This window comes from Rhododendron vialii, chromosome 10a, assembly GCF_030253575.1.
Source record: "Rhododendron vialii isolate Sample 1 chromosome 10a, ASM3025357v1".
Lineage (NCBI taxonomy): Eukaryota > Viridiplantae > Streptophyta > Magnoliopsida > Ericales > Ericaceae > Rhododendron > Rhododendron vialii.
Window position 1 is genome coordinate 10,698,532 of NC_080566.1, and position 18,631 is coordinate 10,717,162.

Here is an 18,631-nt window from a genome sequence, read left to right on the forward strand (position 1 = left end):
GTAGGTCAAAGAGTAATGTCTCCAAAGGAAAGAAGAAAAGAAAAGAATTTCTTCAAAAAGTAGATGCTTTAGGAACAACCTCTGATCTGTATATGGCCTACAAGGGTCCAGAGGAAAAAATGAAACTGTTGCCTCTTTAGAAAGCACTACCAGTGCATCTAGTGTTGCTTTGAAGCAGGAATTTGTTTATATTACGAAGGATAACGTAAAAGAGACTGGTGCCCAAAATTTGGTGGAACGCTATGGTAGTAAGAGTTTTGCTTCTACTTATCCCCGTGTCTCTTTACAATTTCAGCACACTTCAGCAACAACTAAGGTATATCAGCAACAAAAAATATCATATTCTAGCACTTTATCTAAGCTAAAAAATACTATTTTTTCACTAAACATCCAATCTTTCGAGATTGCAGTATTATCACATCACAACAACAAATATAAGTTGAATAACTATTTGCTTGTGAAAGTATAATCAAATAACTAATTTAAATTTGGAGGATACCTAATCTGACCAAGCACTTTCCCCTACTCCAAAAACTGCTCATTTGATGATTCCTTAGTCTCTCAAGATCAGAGTATCCAACCTTCACATAGACGAGAAAAAAACCAAAGTCTATCCTTTGTATCGTCCAAGTCTCCTTTTCCTCACCCCCATGTCCCCTTTATCCTATTCTCTTATTTCAATGGAACAATGACAACCAAAAAGTTCAGTCACACATTACAAAATCCCAAGACAAATATCAACTAGTAAGAGTATAATGGAAGTCTGACCTCCTGGTTACTGTAGAGTTTGAGACTTACACAACCATTATTTCAAGCAAGAGGCACATCAACATTATCGTCTTATGGATCTGCTCGCCGAGAGACAAACCAAAAAAAACTATAAAGAGAGACAAACCAAAAAAAACTATAGCAGATGAACTCAGCAGAAGCAGAACCAAAGCATATAAGACTTGTGGACAAACTCCTACAATATGGTAAGTAAAATCCTATTGCTAAGACGATCAATCTACCAAAACTACGACACAGCCTATTCACCAAAGGCAGCAAATAAGATTGTGGATAGTCATAATGTCATTCAAAGAAAAGGTGGGCAGATTATTGTGGAATGCAGCCAGCCCCGCCCCCGTGAAGCTTGAAGTGTCTTTTTAGGCTACAAAGGGAAGTGTCTTATGCTACAAATGGTCGTGTTTTAGGCAGCAAATGGTAGTGTTTTTTGTATCCACATGACTCTGGAAAAGCATAACATGTAAAGCGTTAGGCAGTATGAACGTTAATCAGTAGATGGAACCATAGAAAACCCACAATAGTCTTCTTGCATTTTCTAGGCAAACAGTTAAGTCCCACTAGATCAAGCATAAGAGTAATGAGGTTATCAATTGTCATAAAACTCAACAATATGTACACAAAGAAACAAGTTTTTCATGTATTTTGAAATTCATCGTTCATCTTTGGGCACTTTGAGAGGATAGTCAACTTATTTCCCTAAAATTTTAGCAAACACTAACATCATAAGTCATAACCAAAACAATATAAAGATTAAGCCAAAAAACCAGTTAGCTAGTGAGAAAGGGCTACAGATATGAAACCAAGAGAGCACAATCAAGAAACCCCAACTAAATAATCGTAATAGAGATAATTGAAATTCTAACGATGGGTACAAGCTTCCCAAAACTTGAGCTGCAACAAGTTTCTTTCTTTCTTTTTTTCTTTTTTTGGAACTGCGGCAACAAGTTGGCATGAATCTTTTTTCCCCACTACCTTGACTATTTTCACCACTTAGTGTTCTTAAATCTTTATTCGCTTTGCCCACAACCTTGGAAGAGCTCAGTGTAAGAAATTCACAAACACAGCAGTCATCAAACTTCAATGGAAATGAAGAAACTACATAATCTAACATGCTATTGTGGCTACCTTTATATTCGTAGCTACTTGTACGTTCATTAGGCTCATCCCTCAGAACATACTCTAGCTATGCCTGTATATTCGTAGCTACTTGTACGTTTATTTGATTTGATTTTAGCGTACTTTCTAAGTTCCAACTCATGTTACTGATAGTTTCTGAGAACCATAACGATAACCGTTTCCTATAGCAATGTCGGTAGCAGAAAACAGAAAGAGGTTTTCAACTTAATAAAAACCACATGATCAAACAGAAAGAGGTTTTCAATTATTTGAGACACGCAGGACAGACAACTACCTGATACTTTTGAGAGGAAAAAAGGGTCATTCATGAATTGATAAGTAAAAACCACATGATCCACAGAAATTTAGTGTGAACTCAACTAGGGCTGAAAGCTGAATGGTAAAAAAAAAAACCTCAAGGTTCAATTCTAGGCAAAGTAGTTGTTGGTTATTGGAATGAATGCAGAAATATTTTGGGCAATCTCTTGCAATGCTTTTTCTGACCATTCAAAGAGAATAGAATGCAAATGGAATCGTCATCTTAATGCTAAATGAATTTAATGAGTGAACTACATTTCAATAGTAGCATCTTAATGCTAAATGAATTTAATGAGTGAACTACATGGTTTTTATTTAACTCGTTGATTACATTAAGCACATGTGCCATTTGAGACTTGAACTAAATAGTTTCTTCACTTATCTAATCTTATTTGTGCGACTCCTTTTCCCACTCCTCTTACACGTCCACACCTCTCGGGGTTTCCTTCATTTTCTCTTTCTGAATGCTATAAATTTAGCCCTACAACAACATTCCTAAAAAAGTGTTGTAATCTAATGCTATTAAAACTCACACTTCGCTTTGCCAAAAACTAGGGTTGTGTCTGTGGCTTATTCATTTCAGACTAAAAGGAGACACACACACACACCCCACACTGCCACACTGTCCAAAACGCATGCAGGCATCATCCACTTCAGTTAAGTGAAGCTAAACAGACCACAAGACATGCAATCAAATAAATAGCTAACAGACTAACAAACTAACAGGCTGGAGGGGCTAGGCCGCCACCTCAACTCAGCAAACAGAATATGCGAGGGGTTATGCCACCACCTCAGCTAAGAAATGCAATCAAATAAAAGTAACTATACTAACTAAAAATAACTCAATATTTAGCCTGGCTTCGTTACACCTCAGGTTAGCATAAAAACAGGTTAGAGGTATCCACCAAGCTAAATACGAGCTACTAACACATAAACTACTAGAGTCTAGAGATTGAAAATGCTCCAATCCTTACTATTTCACATATTTACTTTTGGTATTCAAACAGATCAAACTGCATATGTTGTATGCACTATTTCCAATACATAAGCAGACTAAGCAGTAAGCACCATTTACTTTAATTGAGGGAATCATAAAACAACTATGGATACAAAAATAAGTAAGAAAATCCACCTTCAACATTTTGTTGGTATTAATTTGCTTCAGCCTTCACGTGGTTTGGTTCTTGGCGTCTATGGTCTACAATGTCCTACAAAATAAGAACCAGCAGCAGCAGCAGCAGAAAACAGGTATATAAAAGCCAAATGAACAAGGAAATTGAATAAGAAAATTAAATTCTGCTCAGATATTAGTTCCTTTTATCATCATAGCAGAAAAGTGAAATGGATGCAACGTTAAGTTGCCATTATGGCCTTCATAAGTTGCAACACCACTTCATAGTTCATAACAACACAACTACGGCTCAGACATTAGTGTTTTTTTATCATCATAGCCAGAAACTGAAACGGATGCGGCAACGTTAAGTTGCCTTAAAGGCCTTCATAAGTTGCAACACAATCACACTTCGCTTTGCCAAAAACTGGGGTTATGTCTGTGGCTTATTCATTTCAGACTAAAAGGAGACACACACACACACCCCACACTGCCACACTGTCCACACACACCACAATGAATGCAGGCAACATCCACTTCAGTTAAGTGAAGCTAAACAGACCACAAGGCATGCAACATAACTTAGGGCCTTAGGCTCAGCATGTTAGTTAACAAAATACATCATAGCCAAAAACTGAAGCGGGGGCAACATCATGTTGCCATTTAAGGCCTTCATAAGTTGCCACAATATCCACTTCAGCCCACTTACTGAAATGAATAAGCCATACACAATGCTGAAAAGAATAAGCCACAGACACAACCCCAACAGAAAAAATGAATAATAGATTCAAACCAAATGACAGTAAGTCCCCCTAATCACTGTCTATATCAGAATCTGCAAAATAGCCTCTGAATTCATCTTTAGCCGAGCGTTTTTGAATTCCAAGGCGTGCATCCTCCCAATCTTTCAAACATATGAGACAATCCAAAATGTCTGGAGCAAGTCTGCTCCTCCTCTCATCCAACACTCTTTTACCTGCACTAAAAGCAGATTCGGATGCCATTGTAGACACAGGAGGGGTTAGTAGATCACGTGCCATGATTGAAAGAATAGGATATTTATCTTCATTTTTTTTCCACCAAGCTAAGACATCAAAATCACGCCTGTCATTCACGTTAATAGATTCTAGGTCTAAATATTTCTCAAGTTCAATGCGTGAAGTTCCAGTGCTACTTCCTATTCCTAAATTTGAACTAACAAAATCCCAAAATTCATCATTGGTACTTGTAGAAGATGTTAAAGGAGCAGCAGTACATGAAGCATTAGAACGAAACTTAGATTCATATTTGGCATACATGATAGTCAGTAAATCATTCACATTAGCAGAAGAAGGTAAAGCGGTAATCCCCAAATTCGTACCAATCTCTCTTAAGAGCAAGCTAACACCTTGTAACTTCATCCTAGGGTCCATTACTGCAGCTAACATAAATATTGGTGGCATTTTCTCATAATATTTTCTGAATTTTCCTTCCATATCTATACAAGCATGTGCAAAATTTGGATGTTCCCTATGTTTACGAAAATTGACACTGATATTGAAAAGATGATGAAGCACAATACAAGAAGTAGGATAACGAACACCCGAACAAGCTACGGTAGCAGCATAAAACACTTTCAAAAATTTCATGAACTCAAAACCAATTTCCCAATCAGCTATAGTTAAAGGATTACCACGACACGGTCGATACCTCTGATTAACATAAGCAGATATTGCATCACTATATTTTTGACAAGACTTTAACATAAGGTAGGTCGAATTCCAACGATTTTGAACATCAGAGTTCATATTTTTTGGTTTAAGATTGTAAAGTGATGTGCACAATTTATCAAATTCTTGTTGCCTAGATGGGGAAGTAGCAATAAAAAGCACAGCATCTCTAATTTTTTTAATCTGTGGTGCTATATGTTTCAAACCGTCTTGCACAACTAAATTAATAACATGACATACACATCGCAAATGCAATAATTCACCAAAATAAGGAGTCATCAAATTTCTTATAAACAATGGAAGTGTAGCACTATTAGCACTATGGTTGTCAAAAGTAATGCTATAAACTCTATCAACAACTTCAAAATCCCTAAAAACACCCATAATACTTTCATAAATCTGTTCAGCATCATGAGGAAACTCCACTAAACGGAAAGCAATAATTTTTTTTTGCAAAGTCCAACTAGAGTCTATATAATGAGCAGTCACACAAATATAACCACGATTATTTATACCAGACCACATATCAGAAGTAAAACCTATAGCACCAACAATTGCAAGTTCACTAATCAAATCTTTTTTAACTTCACTATAAGCTTTCTTCGTATCACTACGGGTTGAATTTCTAGAAACTTTAGCAAATGAAGGATTCAGACAATTTTTGACAAAATTTTCAAATCTAATATCATCACCAAAAGTAAATGGTTGTTCTGCTGCAGCTACATAAAGGGCCAGTCCATGTCTCATTTTTTCCTTTGAATAAACAAAATTACTACTATCAGATGCATCACCAATTTTATCAGCATGTTTACTTCTTAGATGTCTACCATGTGGCCCTACATCATTATTACTTTTGCATTTATAATTTATGTCACAATAATGGCATACAGCCCTAGCTCCTATGTCTACACCATTTTCATTTTTGAAGTTTTCATTTATAGAGAAATGATTCCATACCCATGAGTGGCGTCGTGACCTTTTTGAACCACTAAGGCCTGAATTTGCAGCTGCATGAGTAGAATCTGTCGGAGTAGCAGTGGAACCTAGAGGGCCTGTTCCACTTGGACCACTTCCACCACCAACAATGTTTGAAGCAGCCTTCTCACCTACAGAACCCATACGCTGTGGTCCAATAGGGTTTCGTGGTAGTTCTTCAGAACCTAAGTGGGAGTCACGATCCTCCCCATTTTCAACATCCATCTACAAAAAAAACAATATAACAGGGGTTATTGGGAAACACGAAAGCCCTAATTTTGTAACCCCAAATGCAATATTCAAGTAATGCAAAAATAAACTAATCCATATCAAGTATGAAGTATCAACAGACAACGGTGCATATCTATAACAAAATCATCAGATCTGGTCAATTCTAGAATATACAAAATATCAACAGTGCATCTGTGCATGTGTGTACTAATATACGAAATTAGTGCAGGTGTGTCCCGTGTCCGTGTGTGTACAAAATCAGTTTCGACAAATTTGTCGAAAATATACTAATATACGAAATTACTTAAGGTAGTAACAAAAGTGAAAAACCCTAATTTCTTGTTACTAATTTCAGAAATTAGCAACAAAAACCCTAATTACGTAACCCTAATTTCAGAAATTAGTAACAAAAGTGAAAAGCCCTAATTTGTTGTTACTAATTTCAGAAATTAGAAACAAAAACCCTAATTTCGTAAAAAAAGTGAAAAGTCCTAATTTTTTTTTACTAATTTCAGAAATTAGCAACAAAAACCCTAATTTCGTAACCCTAATTTCAGAAATTCGTAACAAAAGTGAAAAGCCCTAATTTCTTGTTACTAATTTCAGAAATTAGCAATAAAAGCCCTAATTTCGTAACCCTAATTTCAAAAATTAGTAACAATTAACAAGAGCCCTAATTTCATAACCCTAATTTCAGAAATTAGTAACAATTAACAAAAACCCTAATTTCAAAAACCAGGCTAAAACCCTATTTTCAGAAACTCTATTTACAGACTACAGTAGATAAGTGGGGACTAAAGAGGGAAGTGAGAGAGGTACCTGTGCAGCTGTGCTCAGAGAGATACGGTGACTGGAGTGAGTCGGTGAGCTCGGTACCTGAGCCTGAGGTGATGAGAGAGTTGGAGTGACAAACGTTGAGAGACTGATGGTCACCGTCGCACCGACTCACCCTTTGAGATTTGCGAGTTGTGTCGCCAGAAAGTCGAAAACGGAGAGAAAGAGAGAGCTGTCAGGTGACCGTGGTCCGTGAGCAGCGAGACAGAGAGAGAGTGTGTGTATGTGAGTCTGAGTCTCTGAGAGAGTGAGAGAGTGAGAGACAGAGAGAGCCAGAAAGGTGAATCACTCGGTGAATGGATCCAAAGAAATAAGGAGGCGTGTTTCCAGAATCCGAACGTTGCTCTGCACTGCTCGTGAGAGGACAGAGAGATGTTGAGAGTCTTGAGACTTGAGACTTGAGAGAGACAAAGAGACGTTGAGATGAGAACTTGAGAGTTGAGAGGAGTCTGAGAGAGTGAGAGATCGGAGAATGACTGAATGAGATGTCTGCTAGGGCAGCATCTCATTCCTTTTATATGATGTGTGTGATCATGTGCATACAATACACCATAATCCATATGCTCCAACATATCGAAAATTCTCGTAGAGTCCTATAATGCATCACTCAAGGGCCGCTTGAGCTGTTTATTGAAAATCCAAACTGTCTACTTTTTATGTGAGAGTGACTATATCATTCATGCAAAAAATGAAGAAAATTGGCTATCGTTATATACTACATCGCACATGACAAAAAATTCCTATTAATGAATCTATGTTCCGATGAAAGGGCTTCCAAAACCCGATAGACCCGAATTTCTGGGAGAGTGATTAAAACACCAATAACAATGAAATGAACGGTATGGATCGTCATACTTGTGTCGCAATCGTGTGGCTAGCGTACATTGGACTATAGCGGAATACATTGGTTTAGAACTAGATAAGTTAGATGTATAGATTTAAATGGTAGCTGCAGACTTATTATTTCAAATATTCGATCTAAACCGTTACGATTTAAGATTTTATCAAATTTTTCATCCTCCCCAAAATAGGTGATAATCGGATATCGGAGGCCATGTGATCATAACACATTCGGTGCTTCCAACGACGTAAAAGTCCTATAATGCACCACTTTAGGGCCGCCCGAGTTGTTTTTTGAAAATCAGAACTGTTTACCTTTTACGTGGGACTATTTATATCATTTGTGCAAAAAATAAAGTAAATTGGTTATCGTTATATACTCGATCGCACATAAAAAAAATCCCCTATCAATAAATCTACGTCCCGATAAAAGGGTTTCAAAAACCCGATAGACCCGAAAATGTGCGAGAGCGATTAAAACACCAAAAACAACGAAATGAACGGTATGGATCGTCATACTTGTATTGCAATCATGTGGCTAGCGACCTAGCGTACAAGAGGCCGTTTTTTAAAAATAGAATTATATAATATTAATATAATTGTTTGGATAAGTTTTCTTTTTAATTTAATTTTTAACTTTTAATATGTAGTTCACAGGAAAAAAAAATACTTTTGACTATATAAAAGCATAATATTTACTTCGAACTCAACAAAATTTGATAAAAGTTGTTTAAAACAATTAATTCTCTTATTATTAAAAATAACATTCTTACAATTAAAGTTCATTAGTACAAAAAAAACACAATGTATGAGCGATACCGATACGTTTGATTCATTTTTTTTTCTAATGGTATAAATCGTTTTAATAATTTATTTTAGTTAAATTATGAAACTAAAAGTTTAATCTCTTAACCTCATATTAGACACATATTGACATACATTGATTTTTATTGTTAAAAATATAGAGCCTCATTTTTAAAATTCGCTTTATGCCTCGAAAATCTCAAGATCGGCCCTGCGTGCCCGTGCCCGTGTCGTGCTGTGCCGTGATTCGTGCTCCATCCCACTTCCGTGCCGTGCCCGTCTAAGACCGTGTCGTGCCGTCCCGTGCCAAGCCAACTTCCGTATCATGCCCGTGTCATTTCCCCTCACTTCCGTGCCCGAACCGTGCCACGTGCCCGTGCCGTGCCCTGTGTCTGGCTAGAACCGTGTCGTGCCGTGTCGTGACTCGTGCCCTATCCCACTTCCGTGCCGTGCCTGTCTAAGACCGTGCCGTGCCGTGCCAAGTCAACTTTCCGTGCCCGTGCCGTGTCGCGTGCCCGTGCCGTGCCGTGCCGTGCCGTGCCAAGTCAACTTTTCGTGCCCGTGCCGTGTCGCGTGCTCGTGCCGTGCCGTGCCGTGCCAAGTCAACTTTCCGTGTCCGTGCCGTGTCGCGTGCCCGTGCCGTGCCGTGCCGTGCCGTGCTGTGCTAGAACCGTGTCGTGCCATGTCGTGACTCGTGCCCCATCCCACTTCTGTGCCGTGCCAGTGCCGTGCTCGTCTAAGACCGTGTCGTGCCGTGCCGTGCCAAGTCAACTTCCGTGCCGTGCCCGTGTCGTTCCTGCTCACTTCCGTGCCCGTGCCGTGCCGCGTGCCGACTAAGACCGTGCCGTTCCCGTGTCGTGCCAGGATTATTCCATGCCCGTGCCCGTGCCGTGCCGCCTTCAAACGTGCCGTGCCGTGCCGTGCCCGTGCCGACCCGGCCCATATTACACCTCTAGGAGCACACCATTTATTACTCTATTAAGCTATTATTAACCATATGAACAATAAACACAATACAGAGCTGAGATTAAAACCACTCCACCCCTAAAAACGTCTGCTCCCCCTTCTCCTCCCCTCTCACGTTCTGCTTCTGCCTGCCCCCCACCCCGTCCACTCCGACCGACGGGCCCCAACCACCGACGATCCACCTCTCTCTCTCTCTCTCTCTCTCTCTCTCTCTCTCTCTCTCTCTCTCTCAAGGAAAGGTTGAAGAAATGGAAGGGAAGGTCCAAGCACGGTCAAATTGCGAAAATCGAACCCACCACCGAAGCTCCATTGCCAAGGTCTCTCCTCCTCCTATTCTCTCTCTCTCTCTCTCTCTCTCTCTCTCTCTCTCTCTCTTCGTCATTGAGCCCTAGATTCTCCATCTTAGGGTTCCAAAATTTGGGAACCCCCAAAAATTAGGGTTTGTCATACACTACGAAATTGGGAATTTTTTGCGGTCAGTTTAATTGGCTAAATTAGATGAGTTGATTGTAAAAATCACTTGTACAAGAAAGCTGAGTAATGAGAAAGGGGGCAGGAAACCCTTCTGGGGTTCTTCTGATTTTCTTAGACTTTTTTTTTCTTCTGAAAATTAGATCTGCCCTACTTTGAATTTATATGGCAGCCACGACCTATAGACATTTTGTGAGGAGCAATTTCTTATTTATTCGCATAAACTACTTGTTATTACTTTGAAATGGCCCTATCCTAAGACCTAAGTTATTGTCATTATTCTAGGCAGAAAAAATAGAAGAATATGCACGCATCTTAATATCTTTCATAAACTCTCTTTCGCACATTATGTCACTGATAACATGAAAATCAAGTCGAGGGTATATAGTCATTTTACTCCAATTATTGACAACTTTAGTGATTTGCAGCTCTGTTTAGAGGGGTGTGGCATTGCACAACAAAGATCATGACTACGGCCAATAAATAGTAAAGAGAAGGTGAAGTAACTGCAGCAAGCGAAGAAGTTGTTCGGATTAAAAAAAAAAGAAAAGCGAAGAGGCTGTTTGAAGATGCTGCTAGCAAAAGAGGACATCAATTCATATGAGGACAATTTGCACATGCAACTCTTCAAAAATGAATTATCTCAATCCATCTGGTGCGCTTATGTAATGTACTCTTGGATGTAACAAATAAGAGATCAACAGAAAATGAATTATCTCAATTGTTGTCTAGATATCATATGGCTGTATAATGTATCTATGTTAGAGCTATGTAATGGAAGTTTACTGGAAGTTTTTTTCTCTTTTCCGAAGCCATGTATCAATAGTATGGTTTCTTCTCTTTTCTATGGACTTTAAGGTGATGTTAGCATTAGTAGTGTCATGCTACCATTAGTAATGAATGAGTGAAATATATAGATGCCCCTTTTGAATTATTGTTTGGCTTGTCACTGTTCCAATGGTGTTTGTGGATCCAGATTTTTGCTGATGTGGTTCCTGTTGTTATTTGTTGTTATTTTGTTGTACTAACTGAGACGCGAGACGTCAGGTTAGGTCCAAAAACAGGGGATATTTTGCTGAAATTTTTCCAAAACCTACCTTTGTGAACGGACACGACACAAGGACACTAATAACTAAATATGTTGATTTTTCTAACAAAAACAGGGGATATTTTGCTGAAAATTTTCCAAAACCTACCTTTGTGAACGGACACGACACAAGGACACTAATAACTAAATATGTTGATTTTTCTAACTTGCCACAAGCTTTAACACACTAATAACTAAACAAGCACGCGCTCTCAAATAGGCATTCTCATCAAAGAGCAGTAGCTATTATTCTATGAACATAACTGTGCGCTCTATGAACATAACAAGTATTCTATGAACAAAACTCTTTGGTGTACATAGTTTGAGTTTGATACAATAACCCACAAAACAAGTGTAATCTGCAATTTCAGTTTTAACTTCCTCAACTTTCTACACAAAAAAAACAAGTTCTCTCATTCATCTTCTCTCTCTTATGTATACAAGTTTAAAGATTCAATATTTCTTACATTAAATTCCATCCCAAAAACTGATCCATAAAAAAAAACTCTGGTCCATTCCATTACATTCAATTACAAACTGAAAGCACAAAAACTATATTACATTACGAAACAAAGCCAACATGCCAAAATACTTCAAGATCATTCGGAGCAATCTGAGCATTCCTCTTGGTCACTATCTAAGCCTTTCGCTTCCTCTTCCAAGTCTATTGAATAAAATAGACAATTAAAAAAAATAAAATTAGTAAATAAGAACATCTATGTTAATAAGAAGAATAAGATTAGTAATAGAGTTACCTTTGCTAGTTTACTCATTGGATTTGAAGGACAATTTCTCTTATCATGTCTAAATTGAAAGCACATGTGACACTTTCTTTTCTTCTTATTTAATGACATCTCAATACCGCTTTTCAATCTTTCGGACTATGTAGTAGCGGCTTTTCCCTTGACATCCTTCAATTGGAGACACCATAGAAACTTTTTGGATCTTCTCAAATAAAACATTAATACCTTCAATAAAAATTGTATATGCCTCATTTGATGGGGCGGCCAAACAAGCCAATTTTGTAGCTTTATGACACATATGGCCAAGTCTTAATGCCTTGGATTCTTCTTTGCCGTCGTCATGCACCAATCCTAGGGAATCAATTATCCTAAATTTGTTGGCCTTTTGCCTCCATCGTGGAAGAATAAAATGTTTCGGTATTTCATCAATGTCTAGTCGGACAAATACTTTCAAAATGTGCGCACATAATATCCCAACAAACTCAAATTGTTGGCATTCGCACTTACCCTCATAGGTTTGCGAATCCAATGTCACCTCGAACTTTTCAAGTTCATCATCTTTTGACTTCACTACGAAAGATTGAAAACCATTGGCACTTCTCACATTTTCAACTTTGTAGTAAAAGACTTTACTCCATTCATCCTTGAACTTGTTGAAGACATTTCTAGTATATACTTTTGCCGCATGCTTCAATAAAAATTCATGGTCATTAACAATCCGAAACTTATGTTCGGACTCAAAATCTTCATTATTTTCCCTTTTCACAATCATCTTCAAGGCTTTCTCATACTTCACCACAACTTCTTTGAGATTTGACGTGTGAGCTACAAAACCATCAAAAAATGAGTTGATGCCCTCATTATGTTCAGTAGTATTCATACCAGCGAAAAATGTACCACAATTATAAACGGGTACCCATGATTCACGAATATCAAACAACCCTTGAAGCCATTTGTTGCTTTCTAACCCAGTTTCCTTCATCAATAACATCCATCTCTCTTCAAAATCATCTTTCTTGAATGTCCCCTTAATACATTTTTTCATATCCTTCTTGAATTTCGATCTCTTGTAGTACACTTGTGGCAACTCTTCAATAAATTTCTTCTTAATATGCCAAAGACATAGATGATGACGAGTGTTGGGAAAAACTTTGGCAATAGCTTCTTTCATTCCCAAGTCTTGATTAGTGATGATAGAAGTTGGAGGACGTCCTCCCATAGCGTCAAGCCATGTTTGAAACAACCATACAAACGTCACCTCTGTCTCGTCTTGTAAAAGTGCACATCCATATTGTATCGACTGCATGTGATGGTTTACTCCCGTAAATGGTGCGAAAGGCATATCATACTTATTTATTCGATATGTTGTGTCAAATGTGACCACATCTCCAAAATACTGGTACGCCATGCAAGATAGAGAATCCACCCAAAAAAAATTAATTGCCCTTCCACTCTCATCACATTGAATCGCATAAAAAAATTGTGGATTATGTGCTTGTTTGGTCTTAAAGTAGTTAAGAACTGATTGTGCATCCCCGCAATCTAGGTCTCTATGCCTCACATTCCTCAAGTGATTGAAGCAGTCCCTATTATCAAAGCCAATGTACTCACCACCAAAAATTGAAGGAACTTTCGAAATTTCTATATTTTCTTTATGAAGTGCTTCAGTCAAATCCTTAACTGCTTTGGGCATGTTTCGATTTGACATCATTTTGATCCTCTTACATGGAGTCACTAGTTGGTGGTTGTGATTTTCACCGAAACCTGTTACTTTCCATTTGCAATTCCATTTGTCATGCATAATCCGCAAATGAGCCTTGCATTCACATTTAACGGTTGAACGCCTAACTCTTTTCTTTGGTATCACTTTCTCCTCTTCACCTGTCTCATCATTCCCCTCCACGACACCCTCCTTCTGATTTTTTGCAACATACTTTCTTTCTTTTGCGCAAACAAATAGCACCTTAGTGACTTCATTTGACTAGTTTCGTCCTTTGCTTGAAGCCTGAGTACGAATCCAAAACCCATTTTCTCGACCATAACGTTCATAGTAATTCTGTGCTTCTTCAATTGTCTCAAAATACATCCCAATTGTCTGTGTTTTTAACCCTTCCACAATGTTATCTGGAGTCTCGATATCATCTACTTCGACATCATCTAAATTCACTATCTCCATTGTTGACCCTTCGGTTGCCTGCAAGAAAAAGAAAAGAAAAGAAATCCATATGCTACAAGCAGGCTGGGTAACGAGCAAATGGAGACTACACAGTAAGGACTTATCTTCAAATTACTCCCAAGCAAAACTACTACTGAGCTATGATTTCATTGACCAAATCCATGAATAATTTTGAAATTAAGCATAAATAATTACCATTGGGGCGAAAAATTGAAACAAGTTCTCAATCGAAACAAGGTAGTTCAACATTGGGGCAAAAAATTGTAGAAACACATACATTCGTCTGTTAACATACCAGAAAAGCCTTTTCTTTAACAAGAAAAATACATCAACAGCAAATCTCCATGGTTTTAAAAGCATTCCATCCTTGTTATTCATAGTTTGAATTTTATTTACCAAAAAAATAAAAAACTTGCACTGTCAAAGTTATGCCTTTGCTTGACAAAACATAAGAGTTTCTAGCCAACAACATATACCTTAAAAACTATCCTCACTGTCGTCAAATCACCCACTACTGGCAATTTAGCAGATGAGTGACAATTAATTTGCCATTTTCAACATTTAATGACTAGTTTACGTGAGTTCTTCGACCTTTCCTCGAGAGAGAGATAGAGAGGAGGAGGAGGAGGAGGGAGAGCGTTACCTCGAGCGGAGAGAGAGGGTCGTCGGCGGCTGGGGCTTGTCGGTCGGAGCTCGTCGGTCGGAGTGGAGGGAGGTGGAGGGGTGGGGGGCTGGGTCGGGCAGAAGCAGAACGGGAGAGGGGAGGAGAAGGGGGCAGACGTTTTTAGGGGTGGAGTGGATTTAATCTCAGCCCTTGGCTGAGATGGGGTGTTTGTTTGGAGTATCCAAAACCGTCCCGTATATACTGTAGTTATTTATTAGGTGTTTGTTTGGTTAGGAGAACACTTAAAAAAAATATTAAAAAAATATCCTAAATCTCAATCTCATAGTTTATAATTAAAATTTGATGATTTGAGTTGCTCAATGTGTTCAAAACATGATTTTAAAAGTACCCGCGAGAAATTGGCAAAAAAAATTACTATGAAGGGCTTGATTTGAGTAGTTTTTTATTGAACTGTTCAATAAAAACTGTTTGGATGAAACCCCTCCCGATCATTTTTTTTTACTGATTTCTCGCGTGTACCTTTAAAATCACGTTCTAATTACATTGAGTGGTTCGAATTATCGAAATTCGATTGAAAACTTTGAGGTGTTTTTTTAGGTGTCTTCGAAACCGCCATGTTATATATAAAATAAATATCTCACGGTTCGGTTCGGTTCGGTTAATCCACGGTTTTTTAATGGAAATCCGTGGACTAAACCACGACTCACGACTCACGATTTTCTAATTTTCAATCCGTGTCCAGATTATTAATCCATAAACAAAATTCAAAAGATACGGATCGGTTCAGTCCTGACCGATTTCATGATTCACTGGATTTTTTGAGCAGCCCTACTATTTTGTGTAAAATTTTCAAATGTATACATTATATAAATTTATAAGTAGTACTTGCTAAAGTTCATCAACAAACAAGTTACGTTGCGGATCAAAAAAAAAACAAGTTACGTATAAAATTTTCACTATATACATATATAATTTCTACGTGTACGATTCATAAACTTTTATACATATTCAAGTTTATTTATGAAATTCTTTTGATATACATATACTCTAAGTTCGTTATTTTAATCGTGCCAAATACTATCATGTGCAGATCTAACTCATTTATTAAACACGGCTAAAATTAAGGCTAAGGTTCAATTGAAACCAGCCTTTATAGAGTCGAGTGTCGAAAAATTCACAAACAAGCTCAGTTGTTTAATAGGCCTACCCTTATCCAAAGGAAGCAAGAAGGAAAGCATCTAAAATCATTTGTCAAATTATTGCCACTATTTTAGGGGCAATAATACACCAATAGCATGCTTAACATGGGAGGACAGTGCCATTTCATTACAATTTACCCTTTTAAAATAAAAGAGTCAGGGGGTGTTCCAACTCTAAAAAAAGAAGGTTTTGGAAAAATGAAGGTAATTTCAAGCCTAAAAATCATATGTTTATGCAAATAATTTTCTTACCAATATGGATCTTGTTTGATAGATTTCATTGAGATCTTTAATACGGTGCAAGAAAAATCAAAAAATTATTTTTCATTTTCATTATATTTGAGTTTGAAAATTGAAAAAAAAGAACTTTTTAAAAAGGAAGGCTAGTTGGAACACCACCTCAAAGTATTTTATTTGAGTCGTACTTCTTTTTTGGCGCAGTAAATTCGTACTTTTCATTTTATTTGACGGAAACCTATGGGACGTGCTTTGGCGCCATTTCTTACTGGATAGTTACAATTTTCAATTATTGAATATGTCGAATCAGCAAAGTTCAAATTGCGCCAAAGCACGAAGGAGATAAACAACGAGAAAATAAACCACGAAGCATCACCAAGGAGATACTCCCTCATGTGGGCATGCGCTCCGGAAATTTTCTTTTACAAAAATTGGGTGCGGCCCTTTTTCGGAAAAGCGCGGCGAAACGCTTCGATTCAGAGTCGCCATTTGGGTTTTAGCGGTGAGAGCACCCAAGGACCGAACTCGAAAACGTTTTGCCACGTTTGTTTGATTTTGAAAAAGGCTTGTAGACTGGTCCGTCGTCACCTACGATATCTGAGGTTCGGGAGCCAGGTTACGAGAGGGGAAGGGTTTTATGGCACCCCTTCTCGCCTAATCCGGAGATCGGTCTCTACTTAGGCATTTTAATAAAACATTTGCATTTTTCTCTCCTTTGATCACTTTTTAGCCAGTTAGGGCGGGGGAACAGATAACGGGGAGCTAAAGCTGTAACAAGTTGCAGATTTATGTGGCAAAATGGTTTATGGATGACTTGATTGCAATACTAAATATAGATTGAGAACAAGCACGAAGCAAACTGGATAGCTTGAAGTACGCCGCCCTGCGGGGGTGTGAGCAGATTCTGTGTCAGCATGCACTGGCCGAGCCACTGCATGTTGATAGAACATGCGCACGCCACACAATAACTGGCGTACTCCACTTGTTTGTTTGCTCAGTCTTTGTTCTCAACCCTCTGGGCTCTGGAAAAGGGACCAGTGCACACCCAGGACAAACCATGCAGCTAAATAAAGCAGAAATATATATTTACAGACTGATGAGATGGCACGAAGCCATGAAAATAGACAAGAAACCCCCTAAACAAAGCGGGGACATGAAGGGGGCCCGGATTAAGCTAAGATGCAAGAGCCAGCCACTGGATCGTGGGGCAAACCGCCGTACGCCACTTATGGATAGCTGTACGCCACTTTGACCTTAATCCAATGCTTGGCTTTGCATCATCTGGGCTCTGGAACATGACCAGAAGGATCCCAGAGGCCCTTTTGAATAATATGAAGGAACAAGTAGTAACTACTACAGCTAAACAGTTCTAGATACAAAAAGCAGTAAATTGATTATTATCATACAAGGGTGATTGACAGAAAGATAAAATGACATAAACGACGATCCATGATCCCCACGCCAGTTGTGCTCGAACTGCCATGACTGGCGTACGGCATGTGGTAACGGGCGTGCGCCAGGTATCATCATCGCATACGATTGTTGTATTTTGCCAGTTCAAGGCCAGGACTAATATTGTTTACTAGCCTATGCCTTGCTGGTTCCCCTCAGGAGTCGAAAACAGAAAAGAACATAAATGTGGTATACCTTTATGTATTGAGGTTTGAAAGAGGTATTGAGCTTATGGATAGAAGATGAAGCTTAGAAGGTGGCTGTATCTCAGCAGGGTGTATGGAGGTGGGTTGCTTTCTTTTCTCTTTCAATGAAAGAAGAGAATGAGAGAGCAAGAAGGGAGGAGAAGAAAGCCTTGTGCTTCTTAAAGTGTCTAACCCCTTGCAAATGAATGCAAGGGGGGTATTTATAGAGGAGAGATGGACTGAGATCAGTTTGGGCAAGGCCATGTTTGGCTGGTCTTGGGTGAAAATGGAGCCTCCCATGCATTAAATGCATGGGACTAGTTGATGGGGGGTGTAGGAGAGAGAGGGAACGGGCCTGGACGATATAATCATTAGGGGCTACTGTGGCCGACGTCAGGGTGGCACAAAAGTCTCGTCCATGTAGCTGAATAAAGTTGATTTGACTGGATTTGCCTGGCGTGCGCCACATACGGACCGGCGTGCGCCAGTTGTGGCTGAGTCAACGGTCGATGACTGACACGTGGCAGATAACTGGCGTGCGCCCCCAAGACACTGGCGTAAGCCAGTTGGGTTTTGCTGGGGCTGTTTGGCTCTGGTTTGAAGGGTTTGAAATGGGCTTGAGAGAGGTTAGGGAAGCTCAAAGCTCAAACACATCATCGTCCTCAGACTGTTCTCGACCAAAATTATCATCGGGGCAATAAAAGATCGACAAATAACGTTATTTGGACAGTCCAGAATGGGATGTCTACACCTCCGTCCCATAATA

The 18,631-nt window shown here is 38.8% G+C and overlaps 1 protein-coding gene and 1 long non-coding RNA gene across 2 annotated transcripts; one reads left to right on the forward strand and one right to left on the reverse strand.

The window, feature by feature from the left end:
* The first annotated feature begins 9,894 nt into the window (after positions 1-9,894).
* Positions 9,895-11,095, forward strand: LOC131303346 (uncharacterized). Its single transcript, XR_009191983.1, has 2 exons — positions 9,895-10,007; positions 10,590-11,095. It is a non-coding gene; the product is annotated as an uncharacterized LOC131303346 (long non-coding RNA).
* A 603-nt stretch (positions 11,096-11,698) lies between these two features.
* Positions 11,699-14,964, reverse strand: LOC131303347 (protein FAR1-RELATED SEQUENCE 5-like). The gene is made up of 3 exons (XM_058330167.1): positions 14,811-14,964; positions 12,004-14,185; positions 11,699-11,912 (listed from the first exon to the last, which is right to left on the reverse strand). Exon 2 carries the CDS (start codon positions 13,790-13,792, stop codon positions 12,104-12,106), a length of 1,689 nt encoding a protein of 562 aa, XP_058186150.1. The 5' UTR covers positions 13,793-14,185; positions 14,811-14,964; the 3' UTR covers positions 11,699-11,912; positions 12,004-12,103.
* Positions 14,965-18,631: the final 3,667 nt, after the last annotated feature.

Coding starts and splice junctions, on each gene's coding strand:
- LOC131303347 (XM_058330167.1), bottom strand. CDS start 13,792: ATGCATGACAAATGGAATTGCAAATGGAAAGTAACAGGTTTCGGTGAA.